Source organism: Peromyscus californicus, unplaced genomic scaffold (assembly GCF_007827085.1).
Source record: "Peromyscus californicus insignis strain IS unplaced genomic scaffold, ASM782708v3 Scaffold_5__1_contigs__length_169319896, whole genome shotgun sequence".
NCBI classification, from domain to species: Eukaryota; Metazoa; Chordata; class Mammalia; order Rodentia; family Cricetidae; genus Peromyscus; species Peromyscus californicus.
In genome coordinates, this window is record NW_026294573.1 from 76596919 (window position 1) to 76620050 (window position 23132).

At 38.1% G+C, this 23132-nt stretch overlaps 1 protein-coding gene across 5 annotated transcripts in view; it reads right to left on the reverse strand.

The window, feature by feature from the left end:
- Positions 1-23132, reverse strand: part of Kdm4c (lysine demethylase 4C) — a 206503-nt gene that overhangs the window by 174350 nt on the left and 9021 nt on the right. For 4 of the 5 annotated variants that reach the window (XR_008213975.1, XR_008213976.1, XM_052718457.1 and 1 more), the window contains exons 2-3: positions 21727-21887; positions 12563-12738 (exon numbers count right to left, since the gene is read on the reverse strand). Coding sequence is in view for 3 of the 5 variants with exons in the window: in XM_052718457.1 (XP_052574417.1) it covers positions 12563-12738; positions 21727-21870 (320 nt within the window). In the remaining 2 variants the exon portion in view is untranslated. The remainder of the gene's footprint in view (positions 1-12562; positions 12739-21726; positions 21888-23132) is intronic. The other variant, XM_052718458.1, reaches the window with a different exon arrangement.

The window sequence follows — 23132 nt, forward strand, 5'->3', positions numbered from 1 at the left end:
TGTCACAGCGAAAAGACAAGTAACTAATACAGATACCTTTTTTTAATGAAAAATATAAGCAAAGAAATAAATTCAGAAAATAATGAAGCAAAGCTAAAAGAGAGGAAGAAAGATCTAGCAGAAACAGAAATCCTATGGACATCTATATTCACAACACGGGGAGCAAACTGGTTATCTACACAAGGATAAGAAATTTCATTTCATTTCTGTATCTGAAACATAGGAGAAATTTCTGACTTTCCTAGAAAACAATCTTACTCTCTTGTAGAATATTATTTTAAGGTGTGCTACTTTTGTTTATGTAGATTTGTTTTAACTCTGTGAAGCCGTGTTACTGTGCCTATCTAAAACACCTGATAGTCTAAGAAAGCACTGAATGGCGAGGCAGGAAAATGGATAGGTGGAGCTGACAGGCAGAGAGAGAATAAATAGAAGAAGAAATTTGGGAGGGAAAAATAAATATCCAGAGAAGGAGGAGGCCTCCAGGAGCCAGCCACCCAGCTACACAACCAGCAATGGAGAAAGAGTAAGATTTATAGAAGTAAGAAAACAGGATAATTTAAAGTTAAGGAAAGCTGGCAAGAAAGAAGCAAAGCTAAAGCTGGGCATTTATAAGTAAGAATAAGCCTCCATGTGTGATTTATTTGTGAGCTGGATGGTGGGCCACCAAAGAGTAAAGAGCAAAACAAACAACAACATTACTCCATAGCCAAAGTAAAGTGAGCATAAAAAGGACAATTAACTTTACATCATTCTATAAGTTCTATTTCTGCAATTTCTAATACACTGTGTTCCGGGTGTATTAGGGATTCCAGGAGCAAATTAAACAAGCCAATCAGAAATCAATGCCAGGGGCTAAGGAGATGGCTCAGCAGTCAAAAGCACTTGCTGCTCTTCCCGAGGACCCAGGTTTGATTCTCAGCACCCATATGGTGGCTTATAACTAACTAATCGTCTGTAACTGCAGTTCCAGGGAATCAAGATGTCCTCTTCTGGGCTCTGCAGGCATCAAGCACACACATGACATAGACATACATGCAGACAAAATACGCATACACGTAAAAAAATTTTTAAAAAAATTGTAAGTCATTATCAGATGCTCACAAAAGGTGAACACTGCCTACAACCCAAGCACAGATGACTGGAAACAGAGTAGCTGCTCATTACAACTTCTGGAGAAATGTGAAGCTGAACCTCAAGGAGTTTTACATTATATAGTGTGGTGATTTTGTTGTTTTGTTGTTGTTGTCTTTATTTTATTTTGGATGGATGGGCATGAGGACAACTTTGGGAGTCTCTTCTCTCTTTCAACCATGTGGGTTACAGGAAACAAACTCAGGTCATCAGGCTTATGACTAGCCACTGAGCCATCTCAGTGGCAAACTTACACTATACTTTTTTGGCTTATTTTTAAGATTTTTTAAATTTTATTTACAGTATCTGTGAATATATGGCATGTGTGTGGGGGTGCTCTTAGTGTCTAGAAGAAGTTGCTGGATCCCCTGGAGCTAGAGCTGCCAGTGGTTGTGAGCCTCCCAGCATGGATGCAGGGAACTGAACTCAGGTCCTCTGAAAAAGCAGTATGTGTACTTAAAGCACTATAGAATCTGTCATTGTATAGCTAATTGAGAATTTTTAAACCCTGAATATTATAATAAAAAGCTAAAGTTTGATATTGTTAATTGAAGTGAAAGCTTTACATTTTTTTAAGTGCATCCCTTTTATTTTTTTTAAGATTTATTTATTATATATACAGTATTCTGCCTGCATGTATGCATACATGCCAGAAGGGAGCACCAGATCTCATTATAGATGGTTGTAAGTCAACACGTGGTTGCTGGGAATTGAACTCTGAAAGAGAAACAATAATGCTCTTAGTTTTACATCTTTAAAGTATTTGAAATGCATATTGAAACTAGAAGTGAGCACTTCAGTAGACAGTACCAGATTCTACTGAATACTGGCTCCAGAGTCCATCGCAGCTGTTCCAAATGTCAATTTACTCAAAAGTGACTCAATAATACCTTCTCAGAACCTTTCACCCACTGTAGCACAGCTCTAAGGTAGTCTCATGACCAGGCTCCTCCTGCTTTGGCAACCCTAGAATTGTACTTACAAGTAAGAGCCACCACATGCATCAAAGGTTTGCCATGCAAAAGCTATATAACCCTGGGCTGAAAGCTGAATTTCTCTGGAGCTTGATTATTACTCTTCTATAATATTATTATTATAGAAGTCTTTTGGACTAGACTGATCTCAGCCTCATTTGCTACCAAGGACCTTGCATGCACCATGGTAGGCCCAGGAAGACTACCTATATTCTCCCTCCCCTCCTCCTCCACTCCAATTGCCTATGTCAAATCCAATCCACTGCCCTTCTTCTGTTCCCTGACCCTGTTCTCAGATCCACTCTGGTGAGTTCCCTGAACCATGGCCTGTCTGTACCTCCTCTAGTCCCACAAATTAATTTGATCAGTCACTGCCAGTACCTTCTACAACCCCCAGGCTCAGCAATGACCCCACACCAGTGGACCATGTGCACTAGTCTAGTCTAGTGAGTTCCACCAGACCCTAGGCAGGCTGCACCTGGCTACAACCTACAGGCAGATACCAGATCACATACCTATATAAGGACCCAGCCTGGTGAGCATAAAACCTCATCTGCCTATGCCATCCTCATCCCTCAGGCCTAATAATGAGGCAGTCAGAACCTCACATCAGACATACAACCAACGAAAGAAGTATACATGTGCAGGTCACATCATAAAATCTCAATATGAAAAGCCAAGGCAATATATCTTCCCCCCAGATGCACCAGTTCTACAAGTATGTTCTCCAATCAGAACTTAAATTTCATCAAAGAACTTTAAAAAAGACACAAACAACTCAAACTTAATGAGAATAGCAATAAACACCCAAATGAAGTTCAAGAGACATACAGCTGTATAAAGTGAATTGAGAATTTGAAAGCAAAGAAATAAAAATTTTGAAAAGAATGCAAAGTAAATGAATAAATAAAATAAAATGAAGATGGAATTGCAAAACTCAATAACACAATTAGAAAACTCAGGTGAAAGCCTTGTAAGTAGGGGGAAAAATGTCAGGAATTAAGAAAAAAAAAAAACAAAACAGATCTTCAACAAGATCAAGAAAACACTTCCCCAATTAAGGAAAATTACACTTATGCAGTAAGAAACAGAATCCATCTTTCTATTGTCTACAAGAAGCTAATTTTAGCTTTAAATTTAGGTAATACCTTAAAATAGAAGGACGGAAAAAATGTATTCCAAGCAAAAGAGACCAGGAAACAAAGAAATGCCCCTACCCTAATAGTAAACAAAATAAACTAGAAACCAAAACTAAGAGATAAAGGACACTTTATTTTAATCAACAATTAACCAAGAAGAAATTATAATCCTAAGAATTTATTCACCAATCTCTGATGAACCCAATTTCATAAAAAGCATAATACTAAAATTAAAAACATAAAATTCATTCTAATTCCATAATAACAGATGATATTGATATCCCACCTTCTCCAATAAAGAAATAATCTGGACAAAAAATAAAGAGATCAGAATTAAAAGACATCATACAGCAATGGACCTAACACATCTTTACAGAGTATTCCTGACAAACACCAAAGAATATATATTCTACTCAGAGGCCCATGGAAGCTTCTCTGAAATAGACTACATTCTGGGACCAAAAAATACATCTTAAAATTTCAGAAAATTCGGGGCTGGAGAGATGGCTCAGAGGTTAAGAGCACTGGCTGTTCTTCCAGAGGTCATGAGTTCAATTCCCAGCAACCACATGGTGGCTCACAACCATCCATAATGAGATCTGGCGCCCTCTTCTGACCTGCAGGTGTATATGCAGACAGAACACTGTATACATAATAAATAAATAAATCTTTAAAAAAAAAAAAAAAAAAAATTTCAGAAAATTCAAAATAATTCCATGTACCCTATCTGACCACAATGTAATCAAACTTAAAATTGATAGCAAACTAATCTCTAGTAAACACACACACTTGTGGAGATTAAACAATTTGTTATTGAATGGTGAATGGGTCAAATGAGAAAGAGTAATAAAAAATTTTATGGAATTAAATAAAAACAAAACAATGTGTCTGGAAACATTAAAAGCATTCCTACAAGGATTCATAAGAGCACACATACACACACATGTATGTTGAATACATACAAATAATTAATGATAGTACTCAAGAATTTAGAAAAATAAGAACCAATCAAATTCAAATACAGTATATGGGTAGGAATAATCAAAATCAGAGCAGAAATTAATGAAATAGAAACAAAGAAATCAATACAATGAATTAATGAATCTGAGAGTTTGTTTTTGAGAAAATAAGTAAGATTAACAGACCCATGGTCCAACTCAGCAAAAGAAAGGACCCAAATTAGTAGAATCAGAAATGAACAAAGAAACATTATGACAGACAACAAGAAACTCAGAACACTATAAGGGAATATTTTTAAACCTATAATCCATTAAGTTAGAAAATCTAAAAGAAATGGATGAATTCCTAGATCATTCAAACCACCAAAGTCAAAACAAGAAGAGATTTACAATCTAAAAAGATATATACCAAATAAGATGATCAGAACATTAAATAAAAAGACTTCTAACAACAAAAAAAGAAAAAACCCAGGCTCAGATGGTTATACAACAGAATTCTACCTGACTTGCAAAGAAGATCTAGAATCAATTATTTCTTAAATTATTTTTAAAATTCCAAACTTCTTCCTCCTAGGAAGTCAGTATTACTCTAATAACAAAACTAGGAAAAGACAAAAGAAAACTACAGACTGATGAATATAGATTCAAAAATCCTCAATAAAATAATTACACGCTGAATATAGGCACAACAAAAAGATAATTCATCATGATCAAGTTGGCTTTTTCCTGAAGATGGAGGGATGGTCATAATATACATAAATCAATAAATAAATCATATAAATGGACATAAATGGACAAAAATCGCATGACCATTTCAACATATGCAGAAAAGTCTTCAAGAAAACTCAACATGCCTTCATGATAAAAGTACTAGAGAGAATAAGACTGGAGAGAAGACACTTCAACAAAACAAAGACTATATACAATAAACCCACAACCAACATCATCCTAAATAGAGAAAAACTCAAGTCAACCCCATTAAAATAAGAAAAGTATCAGGCCATCCACTCCCCTGGCCCCTTTCCAGTATAGGGCCAGCACTAGTTAGAGCAATAAGACAAGAGAAGAGATTAAAGGAATACAAAGAGAAAAAGTAATAAATAAATAAATAAATAAATAAATAAATAAATAAATAAATAAATAAATAATTTAAGTGAGATCCCAAGTATCCTGATAGAAAACTTTTAGAAATGATCAATAATTTCAGCAAACTGGCAGGATACAAAAATCAACTTTAACATTCTCTAGACTTTCTATACAATAAACACACTGATAAAGACATCATGGACACACAGTAATTCCCAATAGCTCCCCCAAAAAAATAAAATAAAAATAAAATGTCTAGAAATAAACTTAGCCAAAAGGTAAATGACTTTGCAATGAAAGATTTAAATCTCCAAAGAAAGAGATTGAGGAAGACACTAGAAGATGGAAAAAAAAAAATCTTTCACACTCATGAACTGGTAGAATTAATTTTGTAAAACTAACAAATATACCAAAAGCAATTTACAGATTCAATGCAATCCATATCAAAAAAAAAAAATCTGTGGGACCACAAAAGACTCCAAAACAAGCCTGAGCAAAATAACAACAACAAACAATAATAATAATGCTGAAGTGATTGCCACTCCAGATTACAAGATATATTACTGAGCTATAGTAACATAAACATAGTCATATAGTAACAAAACAGCAAGGTATAATCACAAAAAAAGATATGTTTACCAATGGAACAAAATAGGAGACAAAAATATGAGGTTAAGATAACAATAGCCAGCTAAAAAAGGATTCAACAACCTTAACAATTCAAAAAATGCAAATTAAAAATACTTTGAGAACTAAAATGGTGGTGCATGCCTGTGATCCTAGCACTCAGGAGGCAGAAGGCGGCAGACTTCTTTCTGTGAATTGAAGCCAATCTGTTCTACATAGTGAATTCTAGGATAGCTGGGGCTATGTAAAGAGACCATGTCTCAAAAATTAGAAAAAATAGAAACTACTTTAAGCTTCATCTTATCATAATCAGAATGGCTATAATCACAAAAACAATTGGCAAAAAATGCTGATAAGGATATGGTAGGATTGCAAACTGGTGTTGCCACTACAGAAATCAAGTGGAAAACATGATTCTCAAAAAACTAAAAATAAATCTATCATACCACTCCTTGGCATAAACTCTCCATCCTACTCCACAGTTACTTGCACAGCCATGTTGATTGCTGCTCTATTTTTGAAAGCTAGGAAATAGAAACAATCTAAATTTCATTCAACTGATGAATGAGTAATAAAAATACAGTACACATACACTGTGGGATACTATTTGGCTGTAAGAAAAATGAATCATTAAATTTTCAGATAAGTTGATGGAACTAAAAATATTATAATGCATGAGGTTACCCAGACCCAGAAAATACACAGAATGTTCCAATTTATCTGAAGTTGTAGATCCAAAATGTCACGTGTATGTGCTATGCAGGAGAAATGGGGATAACAGAAAAAGAGGGGCTTTAACTAGGGGGAAAGTGGTGGGGTATGAGGACAACACCAAGAGAGGGAAGGAGAAAGATTAATTAACATGAAGGATGCTTGAAAAAGCCATAGGGAATCACAGTATTTTATGTTTACCTATCAGCATTATTCATAATAGCAAGAAACTGGAAACAACCTAGATGCCCCTCAACTGAAGAATGGGTAAACAAAATATGGCACATATACATAATGGAGTACTACTCAGCAGTAAAAAACAATGATATCACGAAATTTGCAGGCAAATTGATGGATCTAGAAAATATCATCTTGAGTGAGGTAACCCAGACTCAGAAGGACAAACACTCATAAGTGGATACTAAATGGGAGGGAAGGGATGGTCAGACTGCAACCCACAACTCCAGAGAGGCTAGCTAACAGGAAAAGACACTAGGAGGGACACATGGATGATCCTGTGAAGGAGAAGTGGATGAGATCTACATGAGTGGGGGGGGGGGGGGGTGTCAAACTGGAACAGGGACAGAGTGGAAGGGCAGGGAGGAAGATACCATGATAGATGAGGACATCATGGGAATAGGAAGAGGCAGGGTGCTGGGGAAGCTCTCAGGAATCCACAAGGTTGACCCCACCTTGGTCTGCTGGCAGTGGTCCAGAGGGTGCCTGGAACGTCTACTCTGGTGACCAGCCCAGCAAATAACCTAGCTGTCATCATAGAGCCTTTGTCCAGTGACAGATGGAGGCAGATACAGAGATCCACGGTCAGGCACCAGGCTGAGCTCCAGGAATCCAATTGATGAGAGAGAGGAGAGATACTGCAGGTGAGGGACGTCGAGATCATGATGGGAGGACGTCCAGAGATGACTGACCACACTAGTGGAAGCCCATGAACTGAGGACTGGTGGCTGTGGAGCCCCCAAGGGACTGGACTAGGCCCTCTGGATATGGAAAAACGGTTGTTTGGCTCAAACTGTTTGGGGGGCACCAAGGCAGGGAGATCGGGATCTGTCCCTGGTCTATGGGCAGGTTCTGGAATCCAATGCCTGTGGTGACACCTTACAGTCTTGGTGCAGTGGGAAGGGGGTTGGACCTGCCTAGGCTCAGTGTGCTGGGCTCTGCTGACTCCCCATGGGAGACCTCGATTTGGGGGATGTGGGGTTGCGGGGTGGCTTGGGAAAGAGGGCTGGGGGGTGGGAGGATTGGGGGGGGGTTGTGGATAGTATGTGGAGTGAGTAGAAAACTTCTTAATAAAGAAAAATGGAAAAAAAAGAAATAAAATTCAATCTAGAAATCATTCAAACAATTCCTAATGATTAAGTTTTATAACTAAAATAGAATCAACTGAGACAGTTGTGTAGCTTGGTGTGTTTGTGGGGCCCCTGACAGTGGGATCAGGATCTACCCCTGGTGCATGAGTTGGCTTTATGGAGTCCATTATCTATGGTCAGACACCTTGTTTATGCTTGATGCAGGAAGGGAGGGGTTTGGTCCTGCCTCAACTAAATGTATCAGGCTTTGCTGCCTCTCCATGGGAGCCCCTGCCCTTTTGGAAAAGGGGATGGGGGTGGGTTGGGAGGGGAGGCTGTGGGGGAGCAGGAAGAGGGATGAGAGGGGGATCTATGGTTGGCATGTAAAATGAATAAAAAAATTTCTTAAATAAATAAAAAAATAGAGAACTATGTTTAAAAATCTTTAAACTTGGGGCTGGAGAGATGGCTCAGGTTAAAAGCACCAACTGTTCTTCCAGAGGTCCTGAGTTCAATTCCCAGCACCCACATGGTGGCTCACAACCATCTGTAATGAGATCTGGCACCCTCTACTGTGCACATAATAAATAAATAAATCTTAAAAAAAAAAATCTTTAAACTACATAAATGCCAAGAAATATATATTAAGTAAATGTTTATTACTTAACTAATAATTTATACAACTTCAAATGTATTTTTGCTATCATAACACTATTCAACATTTAATTTATATATAATTTTATATATTCAATATATAAAAATTTTATAATTTTAATATATATATGGTAAAATTACATGTCATATCTCAGGTTGCACTGATGCAGTGGTAAACAAACCAGACAATGTCATCTGCATGGTGATTTTCAGAGGAAAAGAATCAATCAATAATGAAGCCACCTCAGTGAGATAAACACAGACACCAATAAAATTAATCCTTAGTGAATTTATGTTCCTTAAAAGTAAAAAATGGGTAAAGGTACCTGCCACCAAACCTGACCATGTGAGTTCAATCCCCAGAACACAAACAGTTAATGGAGAGAACTGACTCCTACAGTTGTCCTATAACCCCCACATGGATTGCCATGACATGTGCGTTCTTCACACACAAAATAAAAATGTAATTTTTAAGTGAAAGATGGACAACATGCCAGAATAATCAAATGGGCTAGTAGTAGTAATGATCAAAGATTCTCTGTGACAACAGAGTGAAAGACTTCAAAGATCAACTCTTCCCAGTTATAGTCTCTCCCCAAACCCTCCCATTCTCTGTTCCCACACATAAATGCAAGAGGGCTGGAGATTGTATGTTGGGCAAGCATTCAACCACTGAACTGCATCCCCAACCCTCTCACCAGTATTCTGCCTTATTATGCATACAATAATTTTGTGTGGGAGATATATATTTCTGTATCTAAGATTTTAATGATGTGTTTTTTTGGGGTTTTGTTTTTTGTTTTTTTAAGAATGAGTCTCACTATATAACCTTGTATGGCCTGGCACTGACTATGGAGATCAGGCTGGCTTTGAACTCACAGAGATTGATCTACCTTTGCCTTCCTAGTTCTGAGATTAAATGTATGTGACAGCACAATAGTATTTCCCATATCTGGCTAGCATGTATTACTTCTATATCTGGTTGAAACTTTTGAACCTCCTTCAAAATCTATCTCAATAGCACCTACAAAATGAAATTTCTCCCACCCTGGTTAAATATCACAAAGGTTATACGTTCATTAAAAGCCACAAAGCGCCGGGCGGTGGTGGCAGCGTACGCCTTTAATCCCAGCACTTGGGAGGCAGAGCCAGGCGGATCTTTGTGAGTTTGAGGCCAGCCTGGTCTACAGAGTGAGATCCAGGAAAGGCGCAAAGCTACACAGAGAAACTCTGTCTCGAAAAACCAAAAAAAAAAAAAAAAAAAAGCCACAAAGCACAGTGTACCTTTCCCATGGTACAAAGATATGATGCTTATCAAAAGTATGATTTTTTTTTGTTAAATTCATTTCTTTATTCTATGTGTGCTCATACAAGTGTGCCACATGGAAGTAAGAGGAAAATTTGTGGTAGTTTGTTCTAGTAACAATCATAGACTTCTATGGCCATCAAGATTTCTTAGTGGATAAAGGCAGTTGCCTCAGAAGTCTGAGGACCTGAGTTCCATTCCTGGAACCAACTCTACAAAGTTGTCCTAAGACCACCACACAGAAACTATATGGCACATGCATGCTCACTCAAACACAGACTTACGTACACACATACACACATGCTAATAAAGTTTAATAGTTTGAATGATAAGGTACTCAATCTATAATGAAAGTCTTACAATATCAATAAGATATAAAAGAATGAAAGTCTACTAGCACTTTTAAAAAATTCAAAATTAAATTTAAAATTTACAATTCTTATGGAGTATCAATCAGAAAGTTCTGAACTGAAAATATAGAAGGAAAGACTCCTCATCATCTGCTTACTAAGCCAAATAAAATTTACCTTTATGACTCATCAGCTAAATTCATTCAAAGACTGTTTCCATTCACAACCATGCAAGGAACTGAGACAGCTATGTTTTTGATTGGTCTTTTAGGTTTGGCTGGGATTTGTCAGAATGGGGGATTTTATTGCTGTCATTCTAAGATTGAGCTTTACTCTGAGACTCTACAGGAGGAGAGGAGAAAAGCAGGAGTTGGGGCACAGTCAGTTTCAAGAGAGTTTTAGATGACTTTTAACCTTTAGATGATCCTTCCGCCTCCACTTTTAGAAGCAGGTATATAATGTCACCACACTAGGTTTATGAGTACTGGTGATTAAATTTATGGTCTGATGCATGCTAGGCAAACATTCCACCAACTGCACTACACCCCTAGTTGCAGGTTAAGGTTTTTATCTAGGACATCAAATTCCATACAACAAAAACTAATTGTGATGGTTTTTTTAAAAATCCACAAATTCTTTGATAGTCTTCCTTCAAGAAAGGAAATTTTGCTGTGTTTGGTAGCATATAACTATAATCCCAGAACTGAGGAGATTCAAACAGGAGGACTGCAAATTCAGTGTCAGTCTAGGCTTTATAGCGACAGCCTATCTTCCTGTCTCAAAAACAAAAGTAAAATCTCATTGTCTTCCCCATTCAGTATAAGCTGCACCTACTTAATTTCTCTGGAAGAAGCCAACTGCCACTATCTGAGCATTCAGGGAACATTGCCAAAGAAGAAGCAGAAAGAATGTAGGATCAAGAAGATAGAGAAGAAACAAAAATATGCCATCCACTAGACAGGACACAGCCATTTTAATCATGAACTAACTGCAGCTATGGCTAGCTACTCTCGGTCTGCATTGACCCTTTCAACTGCAAGTCAAGGATAGGGAATCTACTGGCTAGTGATGGATTTTGGAAAGAGGGCATCATTAACTTAGGATGTATAACCACTGGTGAGCTTATCAGACTCTATTTGATATTTATAAGCCCATGATTGCTCAGACATTCCTGATTAAACTCAGCATGTCACAAAACAAAAAGGAATGAACATGGGAAAGGGACCTATAGGAGGAGAGGGGAATAAAAAGGGTATTAGGGAGATAAAAAGGAGGTAAAGTACAAGAATACATTAAATACATGCATGAAATTTTCAAAGAACAAAATTACTAAAAAGAACAAATATTGAACTCTAAAAATACATATACATGCAAAAGTACTTAAGAGAAAAGGACCAATGTCTGCAATTTACTCTGAAGTGTATTTTTAAATATGTGTAAGTGAAGCCAAGTGGCACACACCTCCCAGCACTTGGGAGGCAGAAGCAGGATGATATCTGTGAGTTCTATGGTAGCCTGGTCTATAAAGTGAGTTCCAGAACAGACAGGGCTACACAAAGAAACCCTGTCTCAACTCCCTCTACCCACCCACCCACCCACCTCCCCGCAAAAAAAAAAAAAAAAAATAAAAAAAGGTGTGTGTGAGTGGATAGCAAGACTGGTGTCTGATGTAGAAAACAGTAATATATCTGTGTTTCTACAGACTTATAAAATTTCACTTAAAGGACAAACAGCAGGGACTTTAGCCTCATAGAAGGCGCTCACCTGGGAAAAATCTAGCCAAGTTTTCAAGCAGCAGCACTTCCAGTCAACACTTTAACAGTAAATTTCAAAGAGACCCCAAACTAAAATCACTCATCTATGACTTCTAAGTTCCAGATTTTGACAAATTATGAGCTAGCTTAAAATGTCAATTTTGAGAATGTTATATATCCAAATAATATGTACCTTCCTATTCATTCAAAGTTTTCTTTTGAAACTGCTAATGCTCATGAAATTTTAATCTTAACAAAATTATGAATAAAATTTTGCCCAACAAAGCTAAAGAGAATTCAAACCTTATGACAACTAAAAGAAAGAACCATTTCTAGATTTTGCAATAATAATAATAATGTGTAATAAATGTGGAACAATTTCCTTACAAATAAGTGAATGTGAGTAGGCCATCATTTGAAGAATAGAAACCAGAGATGAGGACTAGAGAGATGACCAAAGAGGTTCTTGCTTTTTATTACAAGAATTTCTATCTACTTGGTTTCTTGCCATACTCAAGTACCTCTTTGGAAGAAATACAAATAAAAGCTCAATTGACTCACTTGCTACTGTTAGCCAGCTGCCTGAACTCCTTCACAGTCATGGCTTTTTTCTGGATGTTGTATTGAGTAAACAGTCCCGACTGCCCTGTGACCATCTGCTGAATTGGTGCTGGGATAAGCAAATTATCAATATCATCATAGCACTGTCTTGGCTTCCACTCCTTAGGAGGAATCACCTAAAAACAAAACAAAATGTTAACCAAAAACTATTCAAAACTAAATATTCCATATCTTTTATTTTTCAGAAGAACACAATTTAACATTTTCTCAATATCTCTTAAACAAAAGTACTGTAAAAACTCATGAAGACTTTGCAGTAAGGAAATAGGATTCATAACAACAAAATTCACTCAATACTCACTACACTCAAAACTATACTTTATTACCTCATTTTCAGTGGTACTTCTAACAACTGATTTTAATTTGTAGGATTTTAAAACACAGAATGCCTGAGGGTAAAAGAGCTAGTGATCAGAGAGGCTAAGATGTCAGCTGAAACACCATGACAACAAAACAATGAACCAGTGTATTACCTCTCAACAGAAGATGAAATGTTGACAGTCTCTTCCTCAAAGATCATCATCTTTACTGAATTTTATCTAAGTGTCTTTTATGTGATTTTATGTGATACAGTTCAGTTAACATTTGTTTAGTCAGTATTTTCTCTTTAGATCTCTTTTGCCATATAGTATATAATGGGGTTGCTGTGGTCATCTTGAGGACTTCCAAGTTTCTTGCTCGCATGGACAAAGAATTGAATGTCTGGGAAGACCAAGGCAAATTAAAAGGAAAGCTTTATCCCTCCTGGATGGGAAAGCCCTAAGGCTGGATGCTGGCTTGGATATTTTACAGGGACCCTGGTCTTCCCCTTTCCCCTATTGGTCCTGTGCCTTCCCACAGTTCTCCTCGAAATATTTTCCATAATGTCTTCTGGTAAAAAGAAACAGCCATCTCAGGGAGGTCGTTTTTACTTCCCTTGCCTTCCTCTGTCCCTCTAACTCCCCTTCATTGGCAAACAGCATGATAGCAAACTAGTAAATGCTAAAAGCCAGTTTTCTGTGAAGACGAGGGAAAGTTTGATTTGTAGCTTTTGCCAACTACCACGGTACGCCTCTTCCAACATTGGCAGTACTTTTAGTTTTGTTTTGTTTTTCTGGTGTTTTCAGACAAGTTCTCACGCAACCCAGATTGGTCTTGAATTTGCTACATAGCTAAGAATGACCTTGAACTCCTGTTGCTGCCTCCCAAATGCTAGAATTACATGTATGCACCAGCATACCTAATAAAATTTTTTAAACTGAAAGAAAATGAAACTGAATTATTAGAAACCAAACCATAGAGGACTCACAGGTATAAGAAGCAGAATGTTACTAGCACCTTTTCAAAATACGTCTATCCTTATTCAAGAGGAATGACTGGTATTTATTGATAATGAAATTTAGTTTTTAATATGTGGCTATGCATCCCTAAATAGTAGGTTTTGTTTTATTTAGTGTATGTAACATGTCTGCATAGTTTGGTGTCCGTGTATATGCATTAGGATACACATGCATGTGTATGTGGAGACCAAAGGTTGATATCAAATGCCTTCCTCTATTGCTATCCACATTATTTATTTTATTTTCAAACAGGGTCTCTCATTGAGCCCAGAGTTCCTCTCTTCATCCTCTGCAGACACTTGAAAAGACAAAGCACATAATCACACATCAATACACACAAACATAAATAAAACTGAATCTTAAAAGAATAAGAAATGTGAAGTATGCATAAAGCCTAGGGTTCTATCTCCAGCACCATATAAACCTACCATGGTAGTACATGTCTGTAGACAGTAGAAGCATTCTTGGCTACTCAGCAAGGTCAAGGCCAGCCTGGGATACAAGAGATCTTGTCTCAAAAATAAAACATAAAAAAAAATAGGGGCTTGAGAGATAGCTCAGTAGTAAAGAGCACTTACGGCTCTAGCAGAAGACAAAGATTCAGCTCCCATCACCCAATGGCAGCTCACAACTTCCTATAACTCAAGTTTCAGGGGATTCAATGCCCTCCTTTGACCTCTGAGGTCTCCTACACACAAGTTGTACACATATACTCAAGCCACCCCTGAGTTTAATTCCTGGAATTCTTGGTGGAAAGAAAAAAAATGAGTTCCAAAGGTTGTCTGACCTCTGTGCAGGCGCGTGCGCACACACACACACACACACACACACACACACACACACACACACACAAAATAATAAAATAAAAAAAAATAAAATTTTTATATTTTAAAAATAAAAGTAGCCGGGCGGTGGTGGCGCACGCCTTTAATCCCAGCACTCGGGAGGCAGAGCCAGGTGGATCTCTGTGAGTTCGAGGCCAGCCTGGGCTGCAGAGTGAGTTCCAGGAAAGGCACAAAGCTACACAGAGAAACCCTGTCTCGAAAAATGAAAAAAAATAAAAAATAAAAAATAAAAAAAAAATAAAAAAAAAAAAGTAAGTATGCCAGGCATGGTGGCATATCCCTATAATCCCAGCACTTGGTAGGCAGAGACAGGTAGATCATCTCTGTGAGTTCGAGGTCAGCCTGGTCTACAATCCGAGACAACCAAGGCTGTTACACAGAAAATCCTGTCTTGGGATGGAGGGGTGGGGAAGTAAATAATAAAAGAAAGAAAGAAATTTGTTTCCTAGGAATATTTTAATTTTTTTCTTAAAAGTTTCTTTTTTAATATTTTTTTATTTTACGGGTATGTGTTGCCTGCATGTATGTATATATACCACAGGAATGTCTGGTTTTCTTGAAGTTATGGAGAGTTGTATACTACCATGTGGGTGTTGGGAACTAAACCAGGTCCTCTGAAAGTACAGCAAATGCTCACTAAGACACCTCTCTAGCCCCCCAGGAATACTCTGAAACAATTTTCTAAAGATAAAACAAAGCATAAAATAAAATAATTACAAATGAAAGCCTGTCAGTTAGATCTCTGTAAGTCTGAGGCCAGCCTGGTCTACACAGTGAGTTCTAGGCCAGTTGGGCACAGAAGAAAAAGACCCCATACTAAAAAGAAAAAAAAAAAAAAGGAAGGAAGGAAGGAAGGAGGACAGACAAAACAAAGCCTATAACAAATACTTCCTTTCGAAATAATCTTAAATTTTACCTTGTTTTATTGATATGCATGGGGGAAGAAGGGGAGTGGCATGCAAGTGGAGATCAGAAAACAACTTTCAGGAGTTGGTTCTTTCCCTCCACTACTGGTGGGATCCAGAGACTGAACAGTCAGAAGGTAATCAGGTCTATGAAGCAAGTGATTTACCTACTGAGATACCCTACTAGTTCCTTTTTAAATCTGTAAATATCAAATTACCTCACACAGTTAGAAATCAAGTATAGCATATCTGGTCATTAAACAATTTCGAAGTTAACACTTTTATATTTAATGAGTTAAAGTAAAGGAAACCTATTCTGCTATATTTCTATCAACTGTCTCGAACTACCTGAGTATACCAAAACAGAATTCACATTTTATATCACTGTTTACCCAAACCCAGTCATTTCCAGCTAAAATATGTATGTTGACTACATATGTTGAAGCAAGATGCTGTCTACAAACTGTCACAAGAAGAACAATGCTTTTGCTGTCTTCATCTTGTAGGCACAGACACATATTTCTGCATTCTCTTGTGTTTATGAAGCACATAGTATACATAGAATCTGCTCTAGCACAGTCTATGTACGTAAGTACTATAGGGGACAAATGTCATACATTTCACATATTTTTAGAAGTTCATCATAATATCCCTACAACAAAACAAATTTTATACTTAAGAAGACTGTCAGTTTCTCAACTTGAATATCAAGTGATGAGTGATGTCATTCTGTATGCTGTGAAAACGTGTTGCTCTGACTGCTTGATAAATAAAGCTGTTTGGCAAATGGTGAAACAGAATACAGTTAGGTGGGACATTCTAACTGGAGAAATAAGAGAGGAGAAAAGAGAGCAGGGAGACTCTGCTAGCTGCCAAAGAAAAGGGGAAATAATGAGGATGTCGTTCTGTATGCTGTGAATATGTGTTGCTCTGATTGGTTGATAAATAAAGCTGTTTGGCCAATGGTGAGGCAGAATAAGGTTAGTTGGGACATTCTAACTAGAGAGAAAGGAAGAAGAAAGACAGAGCAGAGGAGACGCTGTTAGCCGCCACCAGGAGAAGCAGGACGTAAAGTATCGGTAAGCCACAAACTACATGGCAACGTATAGATTTATAGAAATTGGTTAATGTAAGATATAAGAGCTAGCTAGCAAGAAGTCTGCCATGGCCATAGTTTAAAATAATATAAGGCTCTGTGTGTTTACTTGGATCTGAGCAGCTGTTGGACCACAGGGCCGTGGGAGCAGGGTGGGACCAGGAAAACTTCAGCTACAATCAAGTGTGCAGTCAAGATTATTTGATATCTATACTATATAGTATCTATATCTATACTAATATATCTATATTATATATCTGTACTATTCATGGTATCATGGCAGTACTTGGAATACTTGGAATGCTGGAATACAGAGGCAGAATAATTAAAAGTTCAAGGCCAGCCAGGACTATATAACAAGATTTTGACAAAAAAAGATGTGTGACTGGAGAGATGGCTGCTGTGGGATGTCGTTCTGTATGTTGTGAATGTGTGTTGCTATGATTGGTTGATAAATAAAATGCTGACTAGCCAGTAGCCAGGCATGAAGTATAGGCAGGATAAGCAGACAAGGAGAATTCTGGGAAGAAAAAGGCTGAATCAGGAGTCGCCAGCCAGACACAGATGAAGCAAGATGACAAAGCAAAACTGAGAAAAGATACCAAGCCACATGGCTAAACATAAATGAGAATTATGGGTTAATTTAAGTGTAAGAGTTAGTCAGTAATAAGCCTCAGCTAATGGCCAAGCAGTTATAATTAATATAAGCCTCTGTGTGTTATTTGGATCTGAGTGGCTGCGGGACTGGGCAGGACACAGGAAAACTTTCAACTACACTCAGGTATGATTGTAATCCTAATTAACTTTATTCTGTTACACACCATCAGAAGTATCATAGGTATACTCAGTGTTCCTGAAGCTCCCTTACAAGGGTAGCTGGTGTTTCCTCTTCTAGTTACTAAACATGTCACCTTACCACTAGACAGTGTACTATCAGTAGACTAAGGAATATTTTAAAAATCAAAAAGGGAGAAAACAAAACAAAGGACTTCATAAAAAGGTCAAATAGTGAACGCAATGTGGTGACACACAACCCACCACACTATCACTCAGAGAAGGAGGCAGAAGGACCAGGAAGTTCAGAGAGCTCAAGGATATCTGGGATATATGAGAAATCTGTCTCAGAAAGAAAAAAGATTAGACAGATAGGTAGGTAGGTTGGGAAGGAGGGAGAGAGGGAGGGAAGGAAGGAGGCAGAGAGGGAGGGAAGAAGATAAGGAGAGAGAGATAGATGGATGGATGAACAAACGGATGGACAGACAGATCTGGAGAGAAAGGAAGGAGTGATCTCCAGCTTTTCTCCGGGCAAATAAAGCCCAAATTCTTGATAACCCATTATATCATAACATGTTCATGACTCATTATGTGCGCCAAATGACTCTGAAAATATAACACCTTCTGCTCAAACAAAGAATGATCCCCCACCTTTACCTCAAATGGTAATATGGAAGTTCTGAGGTACCACTGAAAAAGCAAATTCTAAACAACTCTTACATTTACTTATTCTGTATATGGGGGTGGCAGAGGTAGAAGCATGGGGAATATGCATATGCCACATAGCATGAAGTCAGAAGACAGCTACTGGCAGCAGCCACATAACAAAAGGAATGACCTCTGGGGACAAAATGTCACAACCAATATGGCACCTTACTAAACATTCCTATGACACTAAGCACATCATTTATCACTATTTTTTAAAGATATAATTGCATATCTTTAAGAACAAGAATAGATGAACATTCTTACAGATCGCTTCTCTTTTAACTGTTCTAAGCTAACAACAGCTCTTCACTAGATAAGCACCCTATTCCTGATAAGACTTCCTGCGGACAGTTTCCTTGAATACCAAACTCATTTTTCACATAGAAGCCAGTGTAACTTTTTTTTTTTTCAAACCATGTCTCAACAAAGCAAAAGAACACTACAAGGAAACATCTACTACATCTTCTTTCCCAACTTTAATGGTTAATATTGATTGCCAACTTGACAGAAATCACCTAGGAGACAGATCTAGATTGTATTACAGAAATGTGAAGTACCACCCTAAATGTGGGCTCAGATTCTGAACTGTATTAAAAAGTAGAAAACAAGTTGAACAATAGCATTCATCTCTTCCTGCTTCCATAATGTAGATGCAATGTGACCAGCTGCCTCACATCCCTGCCACCATGATGGACTATATCCTTAAGCTAAACCAAAGCAAACTATTCATTCACGAAATTGTTTTGTCAGACTAATCATCACTTTAAGCCCATCTTCACTTCACATTGCAGGTAGAATAAACCCCCTGATGCATTACCTTGGAGGGGTGTGATCCCAACACTTAGCAAGTTTGAATCTAGCCTTGGCTACAAAAGACCCTGTCTTTAAAGAAAAAAAAAATTAATAGGGGTGTGTTGTGAAATATTATTTTAAGGTGTGTTACATTTGTTTATGCTATAGAACATTTGTTTAATGATGCAAAGATGTGTTGCATTCTTTTTTGTTGCATTTGTTTAACTCTGTAAAGCTGTGTTACTTTGCCTGTCTAAAACACCTGATTGTCTAGTAAAGAGCTGAATGGCCAATAGCAAGGCAGGAGAAAGGATAGGTGGGTCTGGCAGGCAGAGAGAATAAATAGAAGAAGAAAAAGAGGGATCAGAAAGCAAGAGAGATCAAAGAGTGAGAAAAGAAAGGGCCAACCACACAGCCAGACACAGAATATGAAGGAAAGATATACAGAAAGAGAAAGTTAAAAGTCCAGAGGTGTGGTGGTATAGTGTTCCCCAAAATATTGTGCACCCTAATAAACTTATCTGGGGTCAGAGAACAGAACAGCCACTAGATATAGAGGCCAGGAAATGGTGGCACACACACCTTTAATCCTATCACTTGGGAAGCAGAGATCCATCTGGATCTCTGTGAATTTAAAGCCACACTGGAAACAGCCAGGCATGGTGACGCCTTTAATCCCAGGAAGTGAGCCTTTAATCCTAGGAAGTGGTGGCAGAAAGCAGAAATGTATATAAGGTGTGAGGACCAGGAACTAGAGCTGGTTAAGCTTTTAGGCTTTTGAGCAGTACAATTCAGCTGAGATCGATTTGGATGAGGACTCAGAAGCTACCAGTCTGAGGAAACAGGATCAGCTGAGGAATTGGCAAGGTGAGGTGGCTGTGGCTTGTTCTGCTTCTCTGATCTTCCAGCATTCACCCCAATACCTGGCTCCAGGTTTGTTTTTATTAATAAGACCATTTAAGATTCATGTTACACAGAGGCAAAAGGTAGATGGATAATTAAAGTTAAGAAAAGCTGGCTAGCAATAAGCCAAGCTAAGGCTGGGCACTTATAAGAAAGAATGAAACTCCATGTGTGTATCTATTTGGTAGCTGGGTGGTGGGCCCCCAAAAGAACCAAAAAGAACAAAAAATGACAACAACCCACAAGAGGGGTGAGCTACAGAAATAGATCACTAAGAGCACTTGCTGCTCAATCATGATGACCAGAATTGAGATCCTAGGACCCATACTGGGTGGCTGATAATACCTTTAGCCACGTCAAGTGATCCAAAGCCTTTTGTAGCTTCTACGGGCGGCAAGCCCACACACACAAGTGCATGAGTGGAGGTCAGAGGACAGTCTAGTGTGTATGTCCTCATTCTTACCTCCTACTCTTTGGACATGGGGTCTCTTTATCACCTTCTATGCCAGGCTAGCTGGCCCACGAGCTTGAGGGTGTTCCTGTCTTCATTTGCCACTGGAGGGTTGGGATTACAACAGACATGCTATTGGATTATGGGGACTGAATTTAGGTCCTCACAACTTGGATAGCAAATGTTTTACCTACTGAGCCATGTACCCAGCCAGGATTCTTTCACTCTAATATTTTTATCTCTAAAATAGAAGCGTCACGGAAGCTAAGACTTGGTCCACTTTGTATGCCCTCCACCAACACATTCTGGTACATAACACGTACTTCACACTTGAACAAACAAATAGCTATGGTCTGGAGATATAGCTCAATGGTAAACATATGTGACACAAAAGCCTGACAACCAAGATTGATCCCTAGAACCTACATCAAAGTAGAAGCAGCAAGCCAACTCTAAAGCTGTCCTCTGGCCTCCATCAATGGGTTGTGGCATATGCACACTCCCACACACCATACACCCACACCACATACAATTTGATTTTTTTCCCGAAAATACATCAAAAGACAACTTGATAAAGAATGCAGACTGTGACTGCCTAAGGTGGCAGTGATTCCAGGAAACTGAAAATGACTATTTAAAATATATAGTTTCTATATGTGATGATGATAGAGAATTTATTAGTGGTGACCACTACCCAACTAAGTGAATAAACAAACAAAAACACTGAATTACAAACTATAAATGAGGGCACTATATCTCACCTAAATTACACTCCACAAATTGTTGTCATTGTTTTAAAGTGAGACAGGCATGGTGGGTAAGGCCTATAATCCCAGCATTCAGGAGGCTGAAGTGAGAAGATGGCCGTAATTCAAGATAGAGTAAAACAGGTAAAAAGAAAAAGTAGAAGCAAGGAAAGGAACACAGAGGGGGGAATCATCTTAACCTTCAAGTTAATAGATGCTTTCTATGAGAAATGGATGGAAACCTTGATTTAAAACATAAAAAAAGACAAGAAGAAGGAGTGGGAGGAGGAAGATAGGAAGAAGAAACTACCACAGAACATAGCCTAGATTAAAAAATCCAAAAAGAAGTAAGATAAATATTCTTTAAGAAAAGTAAGTGTTCCAGGTGGATTAACAAGAATGGCAGACACATTCCATTGAAAGAAATGAACAACAACAATAACAACAACAAAAACTACATTCCATTGAAAGAAATGAACAACAACAATAACAACAACAACAAAAACTAAGACCATAATTTAAAAGTCAAATGATACTTTTTAGTGACAAGTCTGAGTATAATCACCTTTGCAAGACCTGCTCGGTGGGCTCCTTTAGACTCCATGAATGCGAGGTATTTGTTAAACTCACGGAACTCCTCCATGGAAGGTCTGAAGGTCATTATCTTACAGCTGGGATTCAGGGGACTCTCCACCTCTACCACCTCCATGATGGCTACAGATGTCTCTGCAGAGAAAATGTGACCATTAACAATAAATTCTGAAGTTGTGTTTAATCAGTGACCTTCACCAGCATAGCATGTAAGTGTCTACCAAAGGAAAAGGAACTCTTCTCTTTAGTTATTGACCACACCTTCTCGCCTCTCTGAAACTTTCACATCTTTTCCTAGAGTCCCGGAAAAAGAGGCCTCGGGTGGCTTCCCGACATGCTCCTATTCTGGGTACTGAATCACTGGCCAGATGGTACTGCTGACTTCCATGAAACCTTTCCAAGTAAAACTGAATTTTCTAGAAGTACAGTCTATCACAGATGTACAAGTTCCATTATCTCACACATGCACATATATAAAGGCCCAGGATATATACTGCACGGAAGATGTTCAACATCCCTAGCACAGACCTAAGTATGCTTCCAGCTTTTTAAAACATGCTTTTCTATAATAATTTATAAACCAATCACATGGCAAAACCACCAGAAACTAGGCTAAAGTGCTGAGGACAGAAAACAGGAATGGGGCACCAAAGGAGCTCACTCAGCTGATAAGAACATTTATTGTGTGTGCAAAAATGAAGTCCTGAATTCAAACTCCAGCATCCATGTTAAAAGCCAAGCATGGTCATGTTTTATAACCCCAGCATTGTGGAAGGAGGCAGGGACAGTAGGATCACTGGGATTTGCTGGCTGTCAGCCTAACTCAAGGTTCAGCTAAGAGATCCTGTCTCAAGGGAATAAGGTAGAACATGATACCACAAGACACCTGATGTCCTCCTATCTGGTCCCGTTCTTTGCACAGTCACACAAACTCCTACAAACAACACATATATATATAAATAACACAAAAAAATTATCCTTAAAAGACTCTCATTCTATTTCTATATAGCAAACTCATAATTCTTTAGAAGTCCTTGCAAAACAATCATGGACTTCATAGGATATTGGACTCTCCCCCGCAGGAAATCATAATTCAAGGATATTCAAATCCTTCATGTAAAATGGCTTACTGCTTGCACATACCCTACACATATCTTTTTTCCTCTTTAAATCATTTCCAGGTTACTTATACTATCTAATACAATGTAAAGGTTAAGGCAAAAATTGCTGTTATATTTTTAGAGTATATCTCACTCAGGATTAGTAATGTTGTGATTAAACACCATGATCAAAGCAACTTGGGGAGGAAAGGATTTATTTGGCTTACACTTCTACATCACAGTTTAGGCATTCTGGACGAAACAGTCCTGGCACTAATGG